We start from the raw sequence: 26,200 nt of genomic DNA, 5'->3' as shown, positions 1-26,200 counted from the left end.
GGGGCATAAAATAGGAGAGACCAGGAGTAGCTAGTAGACAGTAATATTGCCCTAAGAAAGCTTAGCTTGCTTAGTAGATCATTTAAAATGAAGAGACTATTGATAACCCCTGTGGGGTAAAGAGCAAAGAACTGTTAAGTCAATTGACTCCCTCAACTAATTACTTGAAGAGTAATGCTACAGTTGTTGCACTGTGGAGCAAGAATAAAAGCAGGGTGCTGCTATGCTGGCGAGAACTAGTTCACCAGCTTAATGCATGCACACTCACAGTTTTGAGGGACTGATTGCTGTCAGGAACAGATACCACCCAGCTGTGGCATGTCCTGCCACCCTTGGGGCACATAAAGGAACTGCAGTGGCTCTGCAGCTGGGGTGCCTGTCCACACAGCCCAGGCAGCGGTGGCTCCTTCCAGCTGCTGCTGCCACTAGTCCCAGCCTTGTGGTATCGGTGGAAACCTGTGCGCGCAGCCCTGACTGGAGCGTCCTGTGCCTGCTCCAGACTCTCCTGGGCTGAGCAGCAGCAGTGGCTGCCAGGCAGTAGCTGTTGCTCAGCACAAGGGAAAAGTGGCTCCTCCCCCTCACCACCACTGGGTAGTTCTTGGTGCAGCCCCCAGAGCATGCACCCCACTGAGCTACCTTGCTGCTCCACCACTGTCACTGCTGCCTCTGGGCTGCCCAGTGTGGCAGTGGTGACAGTGCAGGGCAGCCCAGAGGTGGTGGTGATGCAGGGCAGCTTGGTGCAGCATGGATTCAAGGGGCTGCACCAAGAACTACCTGACAATGGTGGGGGGGGAGGCCGCTTTTCCCAGTTTCTACCCAGTGCTGCTGTTGCTGTTGCTGCTCAGTCTGGATGGGTGAGTCCACAGCAGGCATGGGGTGCACCGGGTCAGGGCTGTGTGTGTGGGTACCCACTGGTACTGTGGGACACGGAGAGGCGGCAGCAACTGGAAGGGCGGCCCCAGCCCTGCTGTGTGCCCAGGGGATGGCAGTACACATCACGGCCAAGCAGTGCCGAACAGGTGTGGGGCAAGCTGGGGTTGCATGCTGTTGGTAGTGGTGGGGAGGCGCTGCAAGGTGCATGGGCTCTGGGCTATTGCAGGGCAAGGGCAAGTGCTGACTGGGGGGGCTCCCATGCACACCCCATAACCACACCCTCCCCACATCTCCCAAACTTGCACCTGCACACATCTGTGGGGAGCCCTGCTCACTATTACACACACCCGCATCCACACCCCCAGCCACCTCCCCTTCTGCACACCCTGCAGTATGCAAGAGTAAGACTGCATTTTGAGCTATTATGCCATCACCATACACAGTGCAAACAGATCAGGACAAACTTTTTTTTAATAAAATTAAAATGTTATTGTGGATGTTTGATTTTTAATGTGTTAGTATGTTTGTTTTTTCTGGTTCCAAGAAGGCAAACCCCCTTCCCAAAAGGAGTATTTCTGGGGCCTTCTACTGGCAAAGGCTAGGGGGTAGGCCTTCTGGTCCCAAGATGGCAACTGGGGGTGGGCTGCATGTCAAGGAGTGGGGTCCTCCATGGCTTAAGCAGCCCTCCAGCTGAAATAATTACCTGCTTCTGTTCTACAGGTTGCATAGCTGCCAAACCAGGCTCTAACCTCATGGCTAGTACACGGTTTTGGTTAAAAAGAGCAAACCAAAAATTGTGGGGGTTGGTAGTTAGAAAACTGAACTCAAATAAAAGCAGCATTTTGGTTATATTCTATTTTGAGCCTACTTAGCCTTCATGTTTAAGACAACTTGCCCTAGAATTTCACTTTTTGCCAAACTGGAGAGCTGTTAACTTTTGGGACTGTGTCTCAGAATTTCATTAAAAGAATGAAGTGGGACTGAAAGATTAACAAGGTGTAGGTAAAGACGGTGAAAGGAAAACATAATACAATTATGACTTGAATAAGTGTCCCTTGTAGTGACTGTGTTTTGTTTTTTTCCTTTCTTTTAATGCAGACATCTCAGGCTGACTCAAAAGATAAGAAAGTGGATCAGCCACCTCAAGCAAAGAAGGCTAAAGTAAAGACTACTACAGTGGACCTTCCCATTGAGAATCAGTTGGTGTGGCAGATTGGAAAGGACATGCTGAATTTATACATTGAAAACGAGGTAAATAACTGAATCATATTTCTGCCTCTGCCCACAAATTGATCCAGACAGCTGGTCATGAGGCATACTCTGTTCCAACTGGGAAATGACAAAGTGGGATGGTAGGGTAAGCGATATTCATAGGTTGTAAGGCTGGCAGGGACCTCAGAAGATCATTGGGTCCAGCCTCCTGTACCAAGTAGGGAAGTCACCTTGCTGGAATCAAGTGACCCCAGCAAGGTAACTGTCTAGTCTGCTCTTTAAGATTTCCAGGGTAGATGATTGCACCACCTCTGGAGGGAGCTTATTCCACCATCTGAACACCCTGACTGTGAAGAAGTTTTTCCTAATGTTGAGCCTGAATCAGTCTTCCAGGAGCTTGTGACCATTTCTTCTGGTTTTCCCTTTGGGTGCCCTGGTGAATAATTGCTCACCGAGCCCTCTGTACTCCCCTAATGTAGCAGTAAGCTGCTATCCTGTCCCCTCTCAGCCTTCTTTTCCTTGGGTTGAAGAGTCCCAGATCCCTCAGCCTTTCCTTGTATGGCTTGCCTTTTAAGACTCTGCTCGTATGGGTTGCTCTTCTTTGGACTCTCGAGCTTGTCCACATCCTTGTTGAAGTGTGGCACCCAGAACTGGACACAGTACTCCAGCTGCAATCTCACCAGTGTTGAGTGCAAGAATTGCCTCCTTGGCTTTGCCGGAGATGCAGAATATGTTTGCCCTATTGGCTACACCGCTGCGCTGCCGGCTCATGTTCATATGACAAGTAAAAAAGAAACGATATGACTGACTTTCTCCACAAAGGACAAACTTTAGCAAGTTTTTTAGCCCTTTTAGACCATGGTATAAAATAGCCACTATCAAGGGCAGGAACTGTTGTTTACTTCAGCATGTTGTACAAATCGGATGGAATTTAAAATGTATCGCCTTGTGAACCAAAACGAAGGCAACATGACAGAAGTTGTAGAACCCACAACTGAGGTGTGACATGGATGGTTGTGGCTTTCCTGAGCAAGCACCTCCTTTGTCACACAAGGTTAGTACTTTTAAAGGCCTAAAAAGCATGTTGCATTGATAGAAAGTAGATAAGAGTTGGACTCTACAGGGGTCCAACTCCTCTTTGAGCATCTCTTGCTGCCATTAACAGGGTGTGTTTGCACATTTTTATTAAGTTGATTTCTTACTTCCTGAGTCAAGTAGGATCTAGGGAGCCATTAAAATTTGATTAATAAAGGTTGTTCACCTCAAAGAACAACTCTTTACAAGGAAAGGAACTGTGAGAAATTAACTGTTTAAAAGATCATGGTATAAAATAGCCACTATCTTTTTACTGGATTCCTTACACTACTGTATGATGGATCATCTGTATTGTAGAAGGCAGGGTAGATTTGCACCTTTTATAAATCAGTGGTGCTCTACCTTTTGGCCCTGGAGCTTGGATGAACGGCATATGGCCTGTCAGTGAGCTGGACTGAGTCGCAAGCCACCTCCCTGGGTTTAGGCCCTGCATGCAGGGCCTTATTATCTGTCTTGCAGGGCTTCCTGCAGGTCTGGAAATTGGGCATCAGGGGATCAGTAGTTGCCACCACTGCTTCTCCACCACCAAATTTTCAGACCCAGGGGGGAGCCCATTTGGGCTGGATAATGCCGCTAATTTAATTGGATGCTATGGTTAAAGTCATCTTTCCTTTATAGAAGAAACAGCATGACGACAAAGCAGAAAATGCACCTTTTCAAACTAAAGGTGCTTAGTATTTCTCTGCAATTCTTTCTAGAATATTTTAAAGCCATAAAAAGATATCCATTTTAAATGAACAAAATGGACAGATGGAACAACACCCTAGTTAGCAACTTCAACAAGAGAAGGCTTCCTAGAGACTTAATTCCTTCTAAGGGCATCCCTAATCAGGAGTAGTCATCTTGGGAAGCAAGCTGCTGCTAAAGAAACCCATATGTAAAGTAGTAAGTCATCTTGATTGAAGTGCCAGGTTAGGACTTCACACCTTGTTGGTGTCATCTGCTTTTTTCCATGACCTGTTGATCATGGACAGATGAGCTTGTTGTAGAAATCAAATTCTTACTTTAAGAGAGATAATGTTGGACTTTCTGTACTAAAATTATTCTTCTCTGTGGCCTTAAATATTACTTTTTTTTTTTAAATTATGATTGGTCTCAGCTTTGGACCCAGAGAAATTCAAGATTTTTCCAACCAGATAGTAGTTGTTGCATGTTTTAACAGCTAAACTTAATAAAGCAGTTGACCTTATAAGGAAGTGAATAACAGATTTAATTTTTTTCCCTTTTTTTTTTTCCCTGCAGGGTAAAATGATCATGCAGGATAAGTTGGAGAAGGAGCGGAATGATGCCAAGAATGCAGTAGAAGAATACGTGTATGACATGCGAGACAAACTCTGTGGCATTTATGAGAAATTTGTTTGTGAAGATGTAAGTACAGACAAATTAACTAATTACTTGGGATCTAATATTACAGGTGCACTGATGTGTTGGTTGCCTATCAGATTGGCACTGATAAAAAGGGAAATTTACATTATCAGCTGTTGGCTTTTTTTGTCTGTTATAGCAGATTTAATGTTTATTCATAATTATGAATTTTGGCCAGGGCCCCCAGGTGCCTGGCTTCCCTTGGGAAACGGTGGGTTGCCCCTTGCAGGCAGGCAGCATTCTAGCCTGCTAGGGGTTCTTAGGGCTGCCAGGAGTGAGATGCAGGGGATGCTGTGTGCATGTACATGGCTACACACTTGCACAGGGCCAGAAGTACAGCTAGGCAGTGTTGAGAGTAGCTCCCTGCAGGTAAGTCTGTGGAGGAGAAGCAGTGTGGGGAAGGGAAGGAGTGTGGGGGGGGCGTAGATTGAGATCCCTGAAGGGAGGAAGGAAGTAGGGCTGTGGCTGGGGGTGCTGCTCAGTGAGGGCAGTGCATAGGACCCAGGGTGGGAAGCAGGATGGAGCCAGGGAAGGCTCATCTAGAGGGTGTGGGGGAGGGTAGTTCCCTGCTACTGCGTGCACCCCATGGGGGAGGTATGGGGCAGGCAGCATGTACCCCACACATCTGGGAGGGGACAGCACACCCACCAAGGAATGCTCCCAATTCTCACCCTCTGGACTTAACTTGCAGTCTTTCATTCCCATAGGGGAGAGAACCCTGATGCTGCTGCTAATTAACCAAATGATAATTAGCAAATTATCATGGTACACCACAGATTTGTGCACAGGGCAGATGCAGGCTGCCCACAGTGGTCTCGGGGCTTTCCACCTTGCTGCCTTTGCCCAGGGAGCCTTGCAGTGGCTGCGTGTCCACTGCCCACCTGGCAGCAGTGGGGGCAGGAGGTTGTGCCTTGTGCTGCCAGGTGGGTGTGGGGCTCCTGGGATAAAGGCAGCAGAACAGAGAGCCCTGTGCCCCTGGAGGGCAGCTTGCATCTGTCCCATGCACAAATCTGTGGTGTACCATGATAACTTGATAAATATCATTTTGGTTAATTAGAAGCGTCATCAGGGTTCTTTCTCCTCTGGGAATGAAACTCTGGAAGTTAAATCCAGAGAGTGAGTATTGGAAGCATTCCTTGGTGGGTTGTATACCTTTTGCCACTTTTTTTTTTTCTCCCCCTCCTCTGATTAGACTATATTAATGCTGTGAATTGAGCAATTCTTAAATTTATAATCCATCTTCAGATGTGTGAAATCTTATTCCTTCTCACTTACTGTATTAGGCGTATAGGCCATTTGGAGCCAGTTGTACTAAAGCCAGGCCTATAGTAGAATGTTCTGCAACACAGTCTCTCTTTATTTCAATTACTATATAGACAAAGAAATGAAACTAAACCCCTAATATAAAAATGTACTTTAGGTTCTATAACTTATTTAGTTGGGGGAACTAATACTCTTTGCCAGTGTAGTATAGACATAAACAATTGAAACAAGTCTGTAGTGCAGTTGGCCTTGATAGAATGACTTTCTACTGTTTGCCTACACTTCATACAATATCATAGAAAATGAGGGTTGGAAGGGACCTCGGGAGGTCATGTCTAGTTTGGTCCTGCTTTGAGCAGGAGGTAGCCCCAACTAGATCAGCCCAGCCAAAGCTTTGTCTAGCTGGGTTTTGAAAACCCTCAAGGATGGAGTTTCCACCTATCTGGAAAAACTGTTTGAATGTTTTATTACCCTTTTTAGTGAGAACATTCTTAATATCTAGCCTAAACTTCCCTTGCTGCAACTTGAGACAATTGCTCCTTGTTCTGTCATCTGCCACCACTGAGAACAGTCCAGCTCCATTCTCTTTGGAGCCACCTGGCAGGCAGTTGAAGACTGGTATTATGCTTCTCTTTTCTCTAGACTAACCAAGTCCAGTTCCCCAGTCTTTCCTCATAAGTCATGTCCTCCACCCCCCTGACCATTTTTGTCGCCCTCCACTGGACTCTCTTAATTTGTCCACATACTTCTTGTAGTGGGGGGGGGGGGGGCCTGAACTGAACACAGTACTCCAGATGTACTCACTAGTGCTGAATAAAGGGGAAAAATCTCTTCCCTGGACCTATTAGCAACATGCCTACCAATGCAGCCCAGTATGTCTTTTTGCTTTCTTTGTAACAAGAGCACACTGGCTCATTCAGCTTATTGTCCACTGTAACCCCCAGGTCCTTTTCTGCAGAGCTGCTGCCCACCCTGTCAGTGCCCAGCCGGTATTGGTAGATGGGATTATTCTGTCCTAAGTGCAGGACTTGCACTTATCCTTGTTGTGAACCTCATAAGATTCCTTTTGGCCCAGTCCTCCAATTTGTCTAGGTCACTCTAAAATATCCAAATTCCACAGTTTGTTAGAACTCACAAAATTGTTCTTTTTCATCAGCTGTTTCAGGAATATTCTTAATCTGTTTTAAGTTTCAGTTTTTTCTTTGCAGAGTATATACAGGTAATATTGTATACAAATGAATGACTTCTGGGAATTCAGTATTCTGCAATGTTTTTGTTGTTAGGATCGAAATAGTTTTACTCTGAAACTGGAAGACACAGAAAACTGGCTGTATGAAGATGGGGAAGACCAACCCAAACAGGTTTACATTGATAAACTAACAGAACTGAAGGTAAGGGATTGTCCACTAAGTGAAACCTTCATATCTCATAGGGGTGTGCATCTGCTGCAGCACAAACTTGTGCTGCTGCTTTTTGCTGTTGTGTGCACCCCTGAACATTGGGTTTGCTGCAGGGCAAAATGCCCCACTTCAGGGAAACTCCTGTTTCCCTGCTCCCCCTGGCACCCAGTGTACTGGAGGAGCCAGGGGACATGTAATATGAGTGGAGCTCTGGCACATGCTCCTGGAGTGTGCACCACACCTTTTTTTTTGTTTTTTGTTTTTGTTTTTGTTTGTTTTTTTTGTATCGGTAGTTTCCTGTAAGAAACTTTGCTGCACTACAAGCAGTTTTGAGTAGGGCCAAATTAATGCATAGGCAAACTAGGCATATGCCTAGGGCCCTAAGTGAAGAAGAGTCCCAGTTTTGTTTATTTTACATGTTATAATTGACTGGGGAAAAAAAAAAGTAATATAAAAATTTTATCTTCAGCTGGGGGCCCACAAGTTTGTTTGCCTAGGGCCTACTAAACGGTTAATCGGGCCCTGGTTTTGAGGTGCCACAGACTGCACCGGCATGCTCAACTGGATGTGCCTGCACTGGCCTACAGAGTAGGTGTTGTTTGAACTTAGATGAGCTGGTACGTAGGGGTACCTCCAAACCTTAGAAAACACCTTAAATCAGCAGTGGAAGCCCTCTTTTTTTCATTGAGATGAAAATGAGATAAATGCTTCTGGTGGTCCGAGTATTGCAGCGTGTGGGCTTTTTCATCAAAAGTTTCTTAGGAGAGGAAAGGAAGAATAGACATGGGAAATGCTACTTGCTTTTGAAAGGTAACAGTACTTCTAACAGGAAAATAATGTTTATAAATCAAGGTTATGGATAGATACTTTGGAGACTAGAAGAAAATGCTACCTGGCAAGTAAAGGTTCTGTACTGGCAGTAGATGATGCTTTAATATCTCTAGCTAGAATAGTGAACAGAAAGCTTTATGTAACTGATGAAAGAGTGTATAATGTTAAATGTTTTTAAATATCAAAAACTAATTGGATATTTATGCTAGAGCTTCCAAATCTGGCTTAAGCTGTCCTGATTTGATTTCCATTCTTTCTTCCCTCCCCCCAGTCTCAGGATGTTTTTATATATTTATAGTTTGTAACAATGGTAAAGGATGCAGTAAGTCACTGATACTCAACATGTGGGGTATAGCCTCTAGAAGAGACGCAGTCCTAGCCAGGATCAGGAGGAAAGGCAGACGAACATCTATCTTCCTCTAGTCTTAAACTTCTTCTTTTTAAAAAGCAGCTGCAGAGAATCTTTCAATAAGTGATTTGAGGTGAATCAAAGTAACAAGCTTTCCCCATATTGAAGTTGGCGTCAACTTTTGCCTGTGATCAGATTGTCAGTACTAATGATTACACTTTCAGTAAAAGCACATAAAATGATGACTTCTGAAAAGCTAAAAAGAATAGCAATATGTGGTATGGCCAATATTATGAACTGACTCATTTTTTATAGCGTTGGAGAGGTCTTAACTTTTAAAATGGTTTAGAAATTTCTCTGTCATCAATGTGAGGCAAGGATTTTTTTTAGGGTGATGATAGAATTTATTGGGCCAGTTGCATAGTTGGGATGGTTAGATAAGCTTTTGAGTGCATGACATGTCTCTAATGCCATGCATTCAAAAAGCTCATCTAACTCTATCCCAACTATACAGTTGGTCCAATAAATGGTATCACCCTCAGAAATCCTTGCCTCAATTTATTTATGTATCATCATGACTACAACATTTTATTCTTAGTATCATCCAGTATGGCATCAAGAAATTCCTCTAGATCCTATATAATGCTGTAACTTCTCTTTAATTTTTTTCTCAAACTTTCCTGTGTTTCATTTCAGGCTTTGGGTCAGCCTATTCAGGCAAGGTTTCAAGAATCTGAAGAAAGACCAAAAGCATTTGAGGACCTTGGAAAGCAAATACAACAATACATGAAAGCTGTTCATGCATTCAAAGCAAAGGTATCTTCCCACTTTCTGTAAGGAAATATTATACAAATGTTGTCCTGTCCCAACCCCTTCCCTTTTTAATGTAGAGATGAAGTAGAAATAGCTAACAAACCTGCACCCTTTTGGCTGGGGAATGGTGGCAGGAATTAACTTCACCTGGGTTTCTCATGAAGACAACCATAATTCTGGGATAAATGCTGGTATTCTTGAGGAGAGTGCTTGTTTCGGGGGAGGCAGGGTTCTGGATGCTTGTCCCTCCATTTGAAGAGAAAGCACCTTTCAGTTTGACCATATTGATAAATGTACAGCGAGCTGCATAGGTTAGTGTGTGAACATTAAGGCAAATGCACAAACAGTGCAGCAGAGGGATAAGATTTAGATGAAGAACAAACAAGTTACTAGCCTAAATAGTTAAATAGGATTGCTGTAAAATGTATTGTAAACTTTTTTTTTTTTTTTTTTTTTTTTTTCTCTTTAGGATGAACAATATGACCATTTAGATGTAGAAGATATAGCAAAAGTAGAAAAGAATGCAAATGAAGCCATGGAATGGATGAACAACAAGCTCAATCTTCAGAACAAGAGAAGTCTTACTTTAGACCCAGTTATAAAGGCTAAAGACATCCAAGCTAAAACGAAAGTGAGTAAATGACATTGCAGTAAAAGAAGAAATAAATTATTGTTGTGAAGACTTTGTCTTGGTTACCAGTGTTTCTTTACCTTTTAGCCTTTTAGTGCTTTTAAGGATGAAATCTTTCTGCAACTAGAAAATTCTCAGTAGATGGACAGTACCATTTTAAAGCAAAACAACCTACATAACCTACCTTCAATTTATTGGTATCCACCTTGTATAGTTAATTTAATTTGAGCAATGAGCTAAGGTATAATTGTTGGTATGAGCTTTGATATCTTATTTTTTTTTCTGTTATAGGAGTTGATAAGTTTCTGCAATCCTATAGTCACAAAACCAAAACCCAAGGTTGAACCCCCAAAAGAGGAGCAAAAACCGGCTGAACAGAATGGACCAGTAGAAGGCCAGGGAGATGCCAACAATGGGTCCCAGGCTACTGAACAGACCACCAATGCAGCTGCCCCAACACCTACAGAAAAGAAACTTCCTGAAATGGACATTGACTGAATTTCAGCACTTGTTTATATTACAAACTACAATAAAGCTTTAAGTTGTCAACTTCGTCTGTTCTGAATACAAATTGGAGCAAGTGAATACTTCAGCTTTCTTGTAGTAACTTTTGGAGAGGGTTGATCAATGTGTCAAGTCAGAATGCTTAGTTAGTTAGCTGCTCAGTCAAGTTGTATCTTGCCATAATGATTGTATTTAGAAATACCTGGTAATTCATTACTAGACTTAATGAAACAGCCATTAGCAGGCCCTCTATCATGTTCATGCTGATGAGTCTGTCTTGTTTTTAAAGCAGAGAGACGGAGGAAACTAAGCCTTTGACTTACCACTAAATTTCTATTGTGGATAACAGGAACAAATGTTGTAAGTGTCCGTTAATATGTTGAAGACTACAAAGAAATGGCAGAAGGATTTTTAGCTCTCCTAGAGCGTGGAGGAATATAAACAAACTGAAATAATACTTGAATTTGGTCCTTGTTTCTCATTAACACAATGGTGATGTTTCCCATGTGGGTTCTACTCGCTTCATGTCTGTAGTTATGCATTTGACAAATATGTAAGATAAATGAAGCCAATGGTGAGGGTATTCTGTATACCAGTCGCAATGCATTCCTCAGAAACTGCATTTCTTTTCCAGCTGATGCCAACACTGCAGTCTGGGTTGAGTGAACCAAAAATCAAATTTGTGAGATGATGTAGCAGTTTCCAGCCAACCTGCTGTTACATATGCAAGTGTGTATATAATAGTAAATTCTCACCAGTTATCTAGATAAAATGGAAACTTTTGTGTGTAGTTACATTCATTGCTTGTAGAGAGAATGAGACCTTAGACTCTGGCTGCATACATTGATGGATGATTCTGACTAGTTGCTAACCTCCTTTTTTTTTTTTTCTTTTTTTAAGGGATATGCTACTTTCATAAGGCCTTTAATTTAAACTGCTTGGCTTCGTTAACTTCCAACAAAAAAGATAAATTTATTCTCTCTTTTCTCCCTATGAACTCTACACAATGACTTCCTTGTTTCTAGTATCAATAATTGTCAAAGCTGTACACATTTTGTATGTGTTCAGTTCGAAAGTTAAAACTCCAATATAGCTATTGCAAGAAATAAATGCACTGCATTTTACTGAATGAACCTTTTAAAACTTGTTTTACCATCAAGGAAACAGCTGTAGCTTTGTATCTGGGACTAACTGCTAAGGAAACATAGCCTCTGTTCAACTTACTGTAGTGGTCATGTTTGAAGTAACATGTAGTTGGTGTGTGAGCTGAGTACATGCCACTTTTTTGTTCTATCTAGAAGCATTTTTAAGGACAAGCATTATGGTTTTGTCCTTCTGAAAAGAGTGAAAAAGTGCTTCTATCATGATTGACTTGCATCACTTTTATAGGGGCATCCTATAACAAACATCGTTTAACTCAAAGTAAATTTGGTAACTTCCTGTTTTAAACAATACTTCCTATACCAGTTTTGTTGTGTGAAAGCTATTGCATTATACGTTGGAAACAACTACCTGGACATACTTGGTATTTACAGCACCCTTCCCCATACTTAAACTCTCTTTGCAGCTGTTATCCAACAAGTACCAAGAATGTTTGTGAAATGTTTATGTCCAGCTCTAAATGCACATTTCTGACCCAGTCTCGCCATTCTGCTTCAATCACTTCTGTAACAGCTGTAGCTATCTGCCAGTTCTGTTATTTCTTCCATAGCATCTTTCAGTGAGATTAGTGCTGGCTTCTGACACAATCAGGAAGCACTACTTCATGGTCAGGGCGGCTAGGATCTGGAACCAACTTCCAAGAGAGGTGGTCCTGGCTCCTACCCTGGGGTTTTTAAGAGGAGGTTGGATGAACACCTTGCTGGGGTTGTTTGACCCCAGTATTGTTTCCTGCCATGGCGGGGGGTCGGACTAGATGACCTACTCAGGTCCCTTCCGACCCCAGAAACTATGAAACAATCGCCATATTTATCTGCCCTCTAGTTAGACACAGAATCAAATGCATTAGTACAACCTAATAAAAAGGTTACTTTTGAGCTTAAGCCACATGTCAGCTTTTTTCAGTCTCCTTTAAAATAGAGTTCCTTATTTTGAATGGGTGGGCCTCTTAAGATGAGGTGCTCTACTATGGGCCAATTAAACTGCTTAAATATGGCATTTCTTTACAGGCAGCCTCAACAGCAATAATCCATAAAGCTGTAGTTTAATTTGCCTCCAACAAGCAAGCAGCATTTTGATGTTTTGCTTCCAAGGAGGGGAGGGAGGGGAAGGGAAGGAGTTGCATGTAGCTTTTTTGGGAGGAGAGGGCAGAAGATGTGCACAGAGTTCAATGCTTTTTTTTTTTTTTTTGCTTTTTTTTAACTGAGTCCTGAAGTTTTAATACGCATTATCAAACCTATCTGTTCCTGTAGCCTTAAACTCCTGTGAAGCATTTTGTTTGATCTCTTGAGGAGGAAAGTTGTGACTTGAAGGGGGGCAGGTACAGGGAAATCATACTGATTGCCAACTTCAACCAAATCCAGAAATACTGAGAGACATTTTACTTCAGTTGCATCCAAAAGGCCTAATTGGACCTCACTGTGCATTGTAAGACAAGCCCTGAACAACCAACACTATACTAGACAAGGTAAAACCTGTATTTTTAGGGAACTGTAGAACTGCAGCTGCTCTATGGCAGTGTTTCTCAACTGCTTAAGTAGCAAGTACCCCCTAACTTCTGAAAGTTTTAATAAGTACCCCAGCACTCAATTTTCCAGGGGATTTTATATTTACAGACTGTGCGCCATATGTTGGAAGAAGAGCTGTGTATATAAGGCTGTGATATGACACATCTGATCTGGTGCAGATAGAGTTGCCACCTTTTACACCAGGGTGCACAACTCAAGTATGTACATGGGCTAGGGTGATGTAGGCCAAAACTAGGAAGGCTGAACCAAATTATTACTGGGGAATTTAAAGCGCTGTGCAATATGTGGCACACCAAATTTTTTGGCATAGTGTTGAGAGGAAAAGAGGGCAAAAGTGTTGGGGTACCCATGTACCCCCTGCCTGTGTCTCATGTACCCCCAGGGGTACATGTACCACAGGTTGAGAAACTATGCTCTATGGTACAGCTGCAGGTGGGGAAAGCTGAAATGTTCCAAGTGGACCAAGTTCTTCCATCAGTAGTTGCAGCTTAAGGTTAACTGGCCATAGTGCTCAAGCCCCAGTAGGTGTGTGAACTGCTATTTTAAAACTGCTAGACTAAAGGTGAACTTGGAAAGTAAGAATATAATTAAAGCTAAAATAATTTTGGTTTCAAATCTTACACATCCAGCCATTTTTTTTTAATTTTGTTGAGCATAAGTATTTGGATCAGTACTTCAATTTCTCCCTGCTGGGACTTCAAAACACCCTGCTGCTAGTAATTAAATATGCAGTTGTACAAGGCACCGGTGAGAGTAGCTCTGCCATCATTCATATACTAAATACTATATATGCAGTGGCAGAACTACTTTCACCAGTGCCTGCCTTGTTCCCCCAGTAATTAAATATATACAGTTGTACATTACTTTTTTTTAAGGCTTGAACCTCATTTGACCAGTCAGCCTCACCTCAGTCCCTAGAAAAATTATGGAGCAGGTCCTCTAGGAATCCACTTCTAAGCACTTGGAGGAGGAGGAGGAGGAGGAGGAGGAGGAGAAGAAGGTGATCAAGAACAGGCAGCATGGAGTCACCAAAGGGCAAGTCATGCCTGACCAACCTGACTGCCTTCTAGGATGAGATGCATGTCTCCCTGCATCCAGAGCACTAGTCATTTGGTATACCTTGATTTTTAGCAGGGCTTTTGATATGGTCTTCTACAGCACTTTCACAGGCAAGCTAAGAAAGTTTTGTTGGCAGCTGGTATCAAATAGAGTACCCCAGGGGTCAGTACTGGGGCCAGTTTTGTTCAATGTCTTCATCACCGACCTGGAAGATGGGATGCGGTGCACCCTCAGCAAGTTTGCAGATGACACTAAGTTGGGGGGAGTAGTAGATATGCCGGAGGGTAGGATTCAGAGTGACCTAGACAAATTGGAGGATTGAGCCAAAAGGAACCGGGAAGCCAAGGACAAGTGCAAAGTCCTGCACTTAGGACAGGACAATCCCATGCCCCGGTACAGACTGGGGGCTGACAGGCTAAGCAGCAGCTCTGCCGAAAAGGACTAGGAGGTCACAGTGGAAACAAGCTGAACCTGAGCCAGCAGCATGCCCTTGTTGCCACAAAGGCTAACGGCGTACGACTGGGCTGCATTCGTAGGTGTGTTCCAAGTAGGTCAAGGGAAGTGACCTGCGTTCAGTTTTGGGGCCCCCACTACAGAAAGGATGTGGACAAATTGGAGGCAGCCCAGTGAAGGGCACCAAAAATGATGAGGGGGCTGGGAGACATGACTTGTGACAAAAACTGAGGGAACTGGGTTTATTTAGTCGAGAGAAGAGGACACAGGAGGGCTTAATCGCAGGCTTCACCTACCTGAAGTGGGGTTCAAAAGAGGATGGAGCTGGACTGTTCTCAGCGGTGGCAGATGACAGAAGAAGGAGCAAGGGTCTCCAGCTGCAGCAGGGGGAGTTGAGGTTAGTGAGGAGGACGCGTGTTCTCACTAAGAGGGTGAAACGCTGGCACAGGCTCCCCAGCGAGGTGGCGGAAGCTCCGTCCTCGGAGACGTGAAGACAAAGCCTTGCCTGGTCCCGCCTTGAGCAGGGGGTTATGACCTCCGGAGGTCCCTTCCACCCCTCACTTCCTACCAGTGTGTGACTAAGGGGAAAAGGAAAAGCCGCACACAGGCAAACCCCTTCTCCCCTCCCGCCCGCAGCTGGCTCAGCACGTGTCCGCGCGGGGGCCGGGCTGCGCCTTGCCCCGCCCCCGCGGGAGGAGCCGGGAAGCCGAGCCGAGCCGAGTCGAGCAGCGCCGCCTCCGCCCTACAGGGGGCAATAGCGGTGCCTGCGCGGAGCAGAGCGGCCTAGGTGAGCGCTGGCGGGCACCCGGCCCGGCCCGGGGAGCTGCGGGGTGCAGGCCGCGGGGCTGGGGGTCGGCCCTGCCTCTAGAGCCGCGGGGAGGCCAGGCCCCGTGCACTTTCCCTTGGGGCTCGGCTCCCCCCGCTTCTGGGTCAGGCCCGCGAGGACAACCAGCCACTCCCCGAGCTGAGGAGGGGCCCTGAGAGAGCCAGAGTCATTTCTTGGGACACAAGGGCCGGGCGTGAGGTTCAGAGCGGGGCCCAGCCCGGTGATTTTCTGCCCGGACACGGACGGGAAGTCCTCGGTGGCCCCCTGGCCAGAGCCCGCTGCCGGGCAGGGGCATACTTGGCTTGGCGGGGCGGGAGCGGGCGCAGGTTGACCAGGAGGTCCCGGGACAGGAGAGCGTGTAGACAGAAACGTGGGGATTCGTGACCCAGGTCTGCTCACCGCTTTAGGAGGTCACCCACCTGGGGAAAATAAGCCCCCACCTGAAAGAGGGAGGCTAGTGGCAATGATAACAAAACAGGAACAGGAGCGGGGGGTCGGGTTAAAAGTAGTGCGTCAAGGGGGGACACTGAGTGGAGAGGGCTGGCCCTCAGATGAGTCCGAGGAGCCAGGGGCGCTGCCCAGTGATACTCTGCCCGGAGACGGGATTGCGTGTGGGATAGGAAGGCAGCCTGGCAGTCCCGGGGGGGTCACCTTCCTTCTGGTGAGTTAGATCATTGGCTTGGCAAGGGCAGGAGGGGGTTGGCCAGGAGGTCCTGGGACTTGGGGTTTTGGATGCGGAGTGTGTAGACAGAAAGGTGTGGGGAGTTCAGGCGAGACATCAGGAGGCACTGCTTCAGTCAGGGCGGCCAGGATCTGGAACCAGCTTCCAAGGGAAATGGTGCTGGCTCCTACCTTAGGGGTCTTTAAGAGGAGGCTAGATAACTACCTAGCTGGGGTCATATGAGCTTAAACTTACCAGGGGTCATATGAGCCCAGTATTCATTCCTGTCCAGGGCTGGGGGTCGGACTTGATGATCTGCCCAGGTCCCTTCTGACCCTAACATCTATGAACCTATGAGTAGTGACCCAGGAGACTGGGCAAGATGGACCCAGTCAGTGGCAATTCTTTTGTTCTTAAGTAGGTGGATCACAAGTACAGAGCGATCTTGACTTTGTGGGCTCTTCTCAGACCTGTGTGTCTAGGTCAGTAATTCTCAACCCCGGGGGCTGGGATGTGCAGTTGTCTGAGCCTGTGCTGATTTCCTTGCCCCTCCCTGCCTGGCCACAGCCTGGCCCCTCTGCAAGGAGGGAAGCACCATAATAAATACATGTTTTTGCAGTGGAATGGTGCTCAAGTCACAGAAGTTACACAGCAGTGCCTCGCATCAAATGAGGTCTGCCTCAAATCCTGAAAAAAAGTTGAGAACCACTGATCTAAGCTAACTGATCCAGTGGTGGGATCAGTGCTGAAGTGTGTAATGGAGACAAGTGACACTAGATCTTTAACAGTTCTCTGGATCAAAGATGGTGTTTGCCAGAACTCCCTGAAATGAAACTCTTGACAAGCAGAGGCAAACACAGAGAGGGTGGTGTTTTATCCTTTTAATGTTTTGTTACAGGCAGTCAACACATCTTGGGCTTCATCGCCATGTATACCCTGACAACAGAACCTGTGGTCTCCTTGCTTCCTAATGGAAAAAATTTGTGACATCCAGTCCTTTCAGGAATGAGTAGGGTTGGTGGCCTGGCTTTACTGACGTGGCTGTGCTGGTTCACTGACCAGAACCTGTAACTTCAGTTGCTGCTGGTTTGAAACTACAACTGAAAAGGTAATAAAGATTGCAAAAGCTTTAAAAAACAGCTCACTTCAATCCAATGTTGAACTAGTACAGGCAAGTTGCGTGATAGCTGTTTGGATCCATATGTGGTAGGTAATTTGAAATCGTTAGAAGTACACTGATACATCGGTCCCATATTGGATCGACACTACTATAAGGAAAACTGACCGTATTGGCCATCAGCTTTTTTTGGCTGATGTGGCCAATAAATTCCCTGTGCATGCATGCAACTGCAGTGTGGTATGCAGGCATCCAGGAGCACAGCCCAGCAACGTGGAGAAGAGCCGGGTCTGGCCTGTGAGCCTATTGTAAGGGAAGGGGGTGGGGTGCAGATTGAGGCCCCTGTGATGAGGGAGGGAGCAAGTCTGGGGCAGGTGCTGCTCAGCCAGGGTGGAGCGGAGCCACAGCTTGTCCAGGAGGTGCGGGGGGGATGGCTTCCACTGCTGATTGCACCCCAGGAGGGCATGGGGGTGTGTGCTCCCGGCTCTAGGTGGAGGGTGAAGGCAGGCTGCCACTGTGGGCTGGGGCAGGGGCTGGTGCTGAGCTCTTCCGGGTGGGGGGGCTGGGCTGGGCTATGCTCAGGGTGGGCAGCGGTGGTGCTGGGAGGAAGGGGGAGGGGGCTATGATGAATTTTGGGGTGGCTGCAGCCCCCCTCCCAGCACCACCACCACCTCCCACCCTGAGCACAGCTCGGCTCAAACCCCTCTAGGAAGAACCTGGCACCACCCCAGCCTTCAGCAACAGCCCACCCTTGCCCTGCATGCAGATCCAGGGGCACAAGCCCCCCCATGCCCTCCTGGGGTACATGCAGCAGTGGGAGCTGCCCCCTGTACCCTGTGGATGAGCTGTTCTTGCCTCCATCCCAAGCCCTGCCCTAGCTGTGCAGTGCCTGCCCCAGCTCCAGCTCCACTCCCTCCCTCACTGTGGGGGCCTCAATCTGTACCCCCCCATACCCCTTTCCTCACCCCTACCCCCCACAACAGACTTACCAGCTGGACCTTCATATTAGCAATCGGATCGGTATCAGCCAATATGGCTCATTAAAAATCGGCCATCAGTATCAGCCCCAAAAGTCTGTCAGTGCGCCCCTAGAAATCATTCTAAAAAGTACCTTGTGGGGCATGCTGGGCCTATTGACTGATGCTGTTACTTTTTACCCCTTGTTTTACTTTCTTCAGTCAAGTTTCTACCTCATGCCTAATAAAGTGCTATCTAGATATGATTAGTATTGTATTTTCTTTCCTCCTACATCACTTGCATTTTTTTAAAGGTTTGGTTTCTGATGTTCATAATATGAAAAAATATAACTTTTTGTAAACTTAGTAGCAGTAGTTTAATTTACAGCTTTCACTAAAAAGGTACAGTAAAAAGGATGATAACATTGCATGTAATATAAGAATAGCATTATGTAATTTGTGGGTTTTGCTAAAAACATACAATGAGATGAGACATTCTACCACTTCAAAAAAATTAAAGCAGAGCATAGTGTGTGCAGTGATACAAAAAATAAGTAAAATGAAGCAATGTACAATAGTACACTAAATCAGGGGAGTTGTTTGATTTGGGTTCTTTATGCAAGTAACAAATATGCCTAGGAAGTACAGAGAAGCTAGAGAAGCCATATTGTTTTTTTTCTTCATTAGCCCAATATTTAAAATTTTCCTTTAATGGAGAGAGGCATTTTCCTATGGTAAAAGAAAAATGCATCTCTCCATTAGTGGAAAATTTTAAATTCCACTCTCTTCATCCTTGAAGAATGAACAGGGCCACAAATAGTGATTTAAGTTGTCATTCTCATTCCACATCCCTTTTCTCAAGGAGGGTAACAGTATTTTGTATATGGCAGGAGTATCAAACATGTGACCTGTCTAGTCTGCTGGGCCACCAGTGGGCTACCGTAAGGCTGGTGCTGTGGTTAGGGAAGAACATGACCTGCCTCAGAATTTGAAGCCTAGAGAGCCCTCTGGGGATGGCTGTTGGTTGCAGGAGGGTGAGTGAGGGCTGTGCTGATGCAGCCCTGCTCACAATACAGTCACTTGATCTGCTGCTGTCTGGCTCCCTTGCCACCATTGGACTTAATGGCAGCTACTACTGGACCTGCTGCTTATACATCTAGCCCAGGAGGAGCCCCACGGTTTAATCAGGCCCAGGACAAGGATTACACCCTGGTAGAGGGTACCAGGTGGAGGCAACTTTTCTAATGGAGTACCAACTGGACTCCTAGCTCCAACTCCATGTCCCTTTTTTATAACTTAATAACTGTGATGGAGCCTGTGATGGAAAATGATGGAGCGTATGCAATAGCTTTAAGCTGTGGGAAAAGTATAATCTTAGCTTTCATTGTTTTGATGCAGTCTATTATTCTTTAAAATCTAAGTTTAATAACCTGAGATGTATCCTCCTAATGGACTACTTGAATAGCCTGTTTAGTTCTTGCTGATTATTTGAAATGGGTTCTTATGTCTGCAGAAAATTTAAATGTCTTCAGAAGACAAAGAAGCTCAGGAGGATGAGCTGCTGGCTTTGGCTAGTATTTATGATGAAGATGAGTTCAAGAGAGCAGAGTCTGGCCAAGGAGGAGAAACTAAAATCTGTTTGGAGTTGCCCCCAAATTTCAAGATATTTGTGAGAGGTGAGTTCAAATGTTTTGCATTATTGTGAAATAGACGTTCTTAAAACAGTCTATTTTTTTCCAAGATATATGTTCAAAAAAGAGCTACCCAAACATTCTTTGGTTTTGAGAGGTAGGTAACTGTTTTAGTCTAAAGTTAGGCAGAAGGCAGGACAGGGTGGGATTTTATAACTAACTTGTTCGGTGAGGCATGAGCTTTCTTAGGCTACAGCCTCTTACATCAGATGGGACTTGCAGAGAGCAGGGATACTAAATAGGAAGGACTAATTTCATTTTAATCTGAAGGATAGGGAAAGGGAAAAGAAAAGAGGCACTGCTGAGAGAGGCCTAGGGTCAGCTGAAGGGATCAAAGGGGAGTCTTTATCTTTGTAATGGTGAGTAATTTCTCATACATTACCGCTGTAGAAGGTTTCACCCATTCTTACCGTGGTATGACTTAATTATTTTCCGATCACTTATTAAAAACAGAAGCTGAGTAAGAGTGACTTCTAAATTTTATGTGTAGTTGGTGGTGTTTATGGAATTTTTAATAACTTTTCCAAATGACTTCCTAAGGAAAGTTCTGCAGTGTTTCCAAAGCTTTTTCTATTTTGAGGTGTGCATACTTTTATGCAAATTGACTATTCACATCATTGAGGCCCCTTGAAACAAACTATAATTAGGTTTATAAGTGTTTTCATTTTTATTTAGTGTACATTTGTAACACTTTGTTTCGGTAGTCCCTTCCATCTGAGGCTTCAAGAAACTTGAAATATTAAATTAAAGGACTTCGTCTTTCTTAAAAATGACACTTCCTGGGGGGAAAAATGTTGCTTACTGTTGTTACAAGTAAGACTGAGCATTACCAAATATGCCAGATTATTCAAAATTATTATTCTCTATTTCTTCAGGTTGTTTATTTGTGCATCATTAGTTCCCATATCTATTAATTCAGTTTCCTATTTGTACGGTCCAAATGTGGAAACAGGTATAAATCTTTATATTTGGTGGGATAACTTTGAAACTAATCTCCCTGCGTTTTAGACTCTGTGTTCTTTTATGTTTCCCAGACCATGAGGGGGTATTACCAAACCCATCAGATAACTGCCTCTGCTTTAATTTACTTGTTGTTGTTTGCCAAAAATTGCACAATAAAACACAAAATCCTCAGCCCTGATGTGTAGAAACACTGTTCTCTTGAAGTTGTCTGAAACATGAATGGGCTCTTTCTCAAGTAGCCCAGAGTAAACCTTAATATTGAGAGGAAGGTTAGTTATCTTCTTAAAATTCTTCTTGAGGATTTGACTTTCCAAATGCTCTGGTTTCTCATTTACCTGACAGGTCGCAGTGTTAACGTAGATAGTATTCACCGATCCAGCCTCAAGCATACAGCTCTATGAAATTTTTCTGTGTTAAGAATGGGTATAGTCTGAGTTAAACAATAAATTCACCAAATGAAAAGAGAAGTCTTGGGGACCATATCAAGCAGTTATGCTTAATCAGGCTGCAAAATCCTAATCATAATTCTCTTGCTGTCTCTCAGATTGCTTCAATCAATTGTCTTTGTTTCAGGCAGTCCTAATGAGAGGCTCCTGCACAATGGGTTTGAGTATACAATTTGTTTTCTGCCTCCACTTGTGTTGAATTTTGAACTTCCACCAGACTACCCTTCAGCCTCCCCACCTGTGTTCACGCTCAGCGGCAAGTGGCTCTCTCGGACACAGGTTTGGCATTACATCTTTTTAACGCTACTTTCAGGTTTCAAGAACATGAAACATGCTTATTATGAACAGTTTAATGATAGGTAGTGAAGGAACTGGAAACTAAATTCATGTTTTTAAAACCCAGATTAATCCAGGTTCAGATGGAGGAACAATGTTTTGAGGTAGAATATACACTTATCATACACTTATCATGACTTGCATGAGAGTGCCAGAGGCTGAGAGAAAGCAACTACTTGAGAACAGGCAAACTAATGTATTCCCATCCTCATTGTGGTGGATATGCCCCCAGCAGTGGGGAAAAATTGGAGAACCTTTCACAAAATGTGCCAATAAAGCTTAATAAATATCTTCTGGAAAATACAGTTGATGTCAGCAAGAGAACGAGAGATATCCAGGCTAAGAACAAATAGAAACAACACAAGCAGAGATGTATAGTTGCTACTGCCTACCTGTGCAAGCTAACTGCCTTATGAGCTAGCAGCAAACAATCTCTGCTTCTTTTTCTCTCTCTGCATGTAAGCAGAGTGTACAAGCACCTGAGCTTTTTGGACCTGAGCTGTTGGACTGGAAAACCAGAAAACAGCTTGTTAATTATATGTCACATATTTGGTTTGCACTTTTTTCATAAAAATGATACAAGAGTCACTTTGAAAATGGAGCTTCAGCCCCACAGTGCTACAGTTTAAAGGTATTAAAAGATGGGCGCCTAATAGGAACTTTTGAATCATTTCTGCCTTGTTCCCCTTGTTTTCAGTGACAGTGAAGCACTTAACATGCATTAGGCAATTTCATAAATCCCATTAGCTGCTTGTCTAAATCTCTAGGCACTTAAATGCTTTTGAAAATCTGTTCCACAGTCATTTTTTAAAGTGACCTATGCACACTGATTTGAAATCTCTTACACTGTGCTTGTATATCATGTGCTATAGGGTAGGTATTCTTGTAGGTGCCTATCATACTGTAAAATACAACCTGTATCTTGGAACCAGGTGTGTATCACGTCACAAGACTCAAGTGGTTTCTACCCTATAAGAAGGCCTTTGTGATCCATTTTCCCCAAAAAACTCTCGTCCTGCTCTGAAATACATAGTAGAAAACAGCATTTTTATAAAGAACAAAACTGTTTTTTAAATAAAGCCAGGCACTGCACTAACAGTTTTGCTGCATATTGCATGTTTAATTGAACTATTTTGCTCACAATTTTAATAGCCTTGTTCAACTGGAGTTTATTCTTGAGCAGTGGAGAACTTAGTAAGAGAAACATGCAATTTATGTGGATTTTTTTCTTCATCAAACTTTGAGTTATTAAAGTTAGCATAGTCTGCTTTTTCCGATATTTCTATAATGTTAGGGAGGAAACTGGAAAAGCAGTTTATTTCTATAGATCAGGTTTTCAAAGCAAACAGCCTTCAGATAACATGCCTGATTTACCACCTTGTGAAATGTGCACTCAGGTGAGGTGATCACAGCTGGATTAACTTGACTCTTGCTGAAACTGCAGCGGCTATTGTCTGAATTAACATTTGGCAATTGTAGCATGAGCTGTTACGCTCTAGAAGCAGCCACTCGATAGTGTAATTTGGAAAAGAGAAATTGAGGGTTATGAATGGGTCAGAAATTCAGACTGCATTCAAAGTGTGCCAACACATTACAATTGCAGCTAGAGCAGTGATTCTCAACCAAGGTGATATGGCACCCTGGGGTTCTTTGAGATCTTTTTGAAGCTGCCACACAATGTTAGCACTGTTAGATGTGGAAATGTGATTCACAGGATAAACCCAGAGATTTCAAATAGAAAACTAATGTCAAAAACATTCTGACCTGTTGTGGTCTTTCTGAGTTGTTTAAAGCCAAAGAAATGATCTAATATTTTCTGTAGTCAAAAAAAAAAAGGGAAAAGTAAGATCTGGCATTTTAGACTGACGGCACCCCTCGGAAAAAGGTTGAGAACCAGTGAGTTAGAGGAAGGGCAAGCAGGTGAATGTTTAACTAAATTTAAACCTTGTTCCCTATTCACCACTAAGACTTCACCGCTAAAAGAACTAGGACCCAGTGTTAAAATTTCGCTGCATGTCACACAGCAGTGCATATCGGGAGGTGAAGTTTCTGGTCCCAAGTAGATGGGTCCACTCTATTAAAATTTGGTTTGTTTGATAATGAAAGTGGAAAAGGTGAGTACTTTATGAATTAGTACATATATTTATCTGCTGCACTAAGTTTTGGATGTTTAAAACACCAGCATGGGAATAAGTCACAGGATAAAACATTACTTTTCAAATTGGGGGGAAATAATTGGCTGAATGTTCTGAATATTTTATATTTGGTCCAGCCGGAACGATGGTGCAGATTTTTTTTTTTTCATTACAGTCCAAACTTTGGATTTCTAAGTTTAAATATCCATAATTCATCTGTTTTTTCTTTGCCAAAAATAGCAACCTCCACCTGTAACCCAAAATGACTAGATCCAGACTATTACTGTAGTATTAACTAAGTGGTACAAAAATGTTTGCCAGAAAATAGATGAGTTCTTGTGATTACACTACTCTTTAATTTATTAGTTAGACATGCTGCATAAAACTGGAGGAAAATAGTACTTTTTTGCTGCTTTGTAATGTACAAGAGAGGCATGCAAGATGTAAGTTCTGTAAATATGAATGAAAGGCTTGTCCTGTCCTTATTTTTCTTGGAAGAATCCTTGGACAAATGGAGAATTAATAATGCAGACTACTAAGGAAGTTAAACCTGATTGAGAGAGAGGGTGATTTTTTTTTTTTAAATCAAACTCTGTAAAGCCCCATTTTTTACAGTCTATCATCTATATGATTTACATAGATATAAGCAAAAACATGAAAGGGAGGTTACATTTAAGAATCAACAGATAGAACCCACATGAATTTTCAGCCCTTTATCTGAGACCAAAGAGGTCTCACAAAAAATAAGGAAGATAAGATATATAATTTCTTGATATTTCACAGGGGAAAAATGAGCAGAAAAAATAAATTGAAAAAAAACTTCAGAATCTCTTTAAATATCAAAAAAAGGCAAAAGGTTTTGTTTTTTTTTTTCAGTTCTTAATTTAGCTAGTTCACCTTGAAGGAAATACTAGTTTCATATGGTACAGTTTATAGAACAGCATTAATTATTGCATCATGTGACTTTTATTTATAAATTTCCCATCACTTTTATTTCCTAGCGTCTTTATAACGCACCTTAGTTTTTCATGTTATGGCAGATTGTGGATTTATGCTTTGTCAATTAGAAAGTTACCAGATGAGAGTGGTTGCTTTCCTATATTTCCTCCTGAGTACTGTACTGAATTAGTTTATTTTGTGGCTTAAATTTGAAATCGGAAATTTCCATAAAAGAACACCACAGGAAAGGCGCAAACTTTACTAGGATGAATGAGAAGATGTTGGAAGATGCGTTTCTTCATTCAGTTTCTGAACTTCTCTTCTAGCTCAGTGCTCTCTGCAAACACTTGGACAATTTGTGGGAGGAGAATCGAGGTTGTGTGGTCTTATTTGCATGGACGCAGTTTCTCAAGGAAGAAACACTAAGTTATCTGAACATTGTCTCCCCATACGAGCTAAAAATGTGCCACCAAGGAAATGGGCAACACAGGACATCATTGATGCCTCCAAATGCTGAGCTAGATAGTTGTGGCGCAGCAGGCACCACAATAGCTGAAGAAGAAATCCTCGATAAAAGAGCTGTACAGGATGTGGAATCTCTGTCAAATCTGATTATGGAAATCGTAGACTTTGATCAGGCCCAACGGAAAAAATGTTTTAACAGTAAGATACACTTGTGCAGTATCTGCTTTTGTGAGAAGCTGGGTGCTGAATGTATGTACTTCATGGACTGCAGCCATGTCTACTGCAAAGCCTGCATGAAGGACTACTTTGAAATTCAGATCCGGGATGGTCAGGTCCATTGCCTCAACTGTCCAGAACCAAAGTGTTCTTCTGTTGCTACTCCTGGTCAGGTAATATTAGCCCCATTTAATCGGTTCCTGCACCCCTTTAACCTGCTAATAAAAGTTCAGACTCACAGATATTCACGCAAAGTATATTCATTAAAGCGCACAGGGTTCTTTTCCCCTGGAGGCAATGTGTAACTATCTGAGTTAGAATAGTGTGCTTAGAATCTGAGTTCATCTGGCACTGTAACTAGCATCAGATGTCTCAGCCGGGGAATTGGTTTCATAAGATGTCACTAGCACAGATTGTTTTCACGATGGGCATTTTTATACATGCTCCTGATGCAGCATCAGGCACTTTTATTTAGCAAGTCACACTAATTAAAAGTTCTGGGTGCTGCGTTGGAAACAGATGCATCAGCAGTGCATCGTGTGTCAGCACTGAGAAAATGGTACCGGTGCAATTTGAACTCTTTAAAACATTGAACGTGTTTTAGTTCAAAGCACATTGCCACCATTTTCACAGTGCTGACGCACAAGACTGCCAGCGCACATCAATTTACATGCTCAAACAGACTCAATTAATTGAGTCTCCTCCAACACGCTGGATTTCCAGTGTGACAGAGCAGACTCTCTGCATGTGTGTAAGTACCCTATAGATTTGCCAGTGCCAGTGGCCTGAATTGCCAGTGAATCTTCAAAGCACTTATCCCCAGAAACTGCAGATTTAACTACATACCTTCATTAGTAACTTCCATACCTTACCTCTCCTTATATTGCTGCCATAAGCTGACTTAAGGGAAAGTA

The 26,200-nt window shown here is 43.5% G+C and overlaps 2 protein-coding genes across 3 annotated transcripts in view; both read left to right on the top strand.

Moving 5' to 3' along the window:
* The window catches only part of HSPA4 (heat shock protein family A (Hsp70) member 4), a 31,504-nt gene extending 20,711 nt beyond the window's left edge, over positions 1–10,793 (top strand). The window contains exons 14-19 of the mRNA XM_019535016.1: positions 1,972–2,124; positions 4,423–4,548; positions 7,092–7,199; positions 9,085–9,204; positions 9,671–9,832; positions 10,124–10,793. Of these exons, the coding sequence (XP_019390561.1) occupies positions 1,972–2,124; positions 4,423–4,548; positions 7,092–7,199; positions 9,085–9,204; positions 9,671–9,832; positions 10,124–10,330 (876 nt within the window). The 3' untranslated portion in view covers positions 10,331–10,793. The remainder of the gene's footprint in view (positions 1–1,971; positions 2,125–4,422; positions 4,549–7,091; positions 7,200–9,084; positions 9,205–9,670; positions 9,833–10,123) is intronic.
* A 4,487-nt stretch (positions 10,794–15,280) lies between these two features.
* Positions 15,281–26,200, top strand: part of RNF14 (ring finger protein 14) — a 22,499-nt gene continuing 11,579 nt past the window's right edge. The window contains exons 1-5 of one of the 2 annotated variants that reach the window (XM_019535017.1): positions 15,281–15,322; positions 16,921–17,130; positions 19,609–19,771; positions 21,323–21,474; positions 24,932–25,459. In XM_019535017.1, the coding sequence (XP_019390562.1) occupies positions 19,618–19,771; positions 21,323–21,474; positions 24,932–25,459 (834 nt within the window). In that variant the 5' untranslated portion in view covers positions 15,281–15,322; positions 16,921–17,130; positions 19,609–19,617. Of the gene's footprint in view, positions 15,323–15,583; positions 15,751–16,920; positions 17,131–19,608; positions 19,772–21,322; positions 21,475–24,931; positions 25,460–26,200 lie in introns of those variants that run through there. The other variant, XM_019535018.1, reaches the window with a different exon arrangement.

Source organism: Crocodylus porosus, unplaced genomic scaffold (assembly GCF_001723895.1).
Source record: "Crocodylus porosus isolate Cpor-Errol unplaced genomic scaffold, CroPor_comp1, whole genome shotgun sequence".
In the NCBI taxonomy this organism is placed as follows: Eukaryota; Metazoa; Chordata; order Crocodylia; family Crocodylidae; genus Crocodylus; species Crocodylus porosus.
This window is presented reverse-complemented; position numbering and strand designations above follow the sequence as displayed.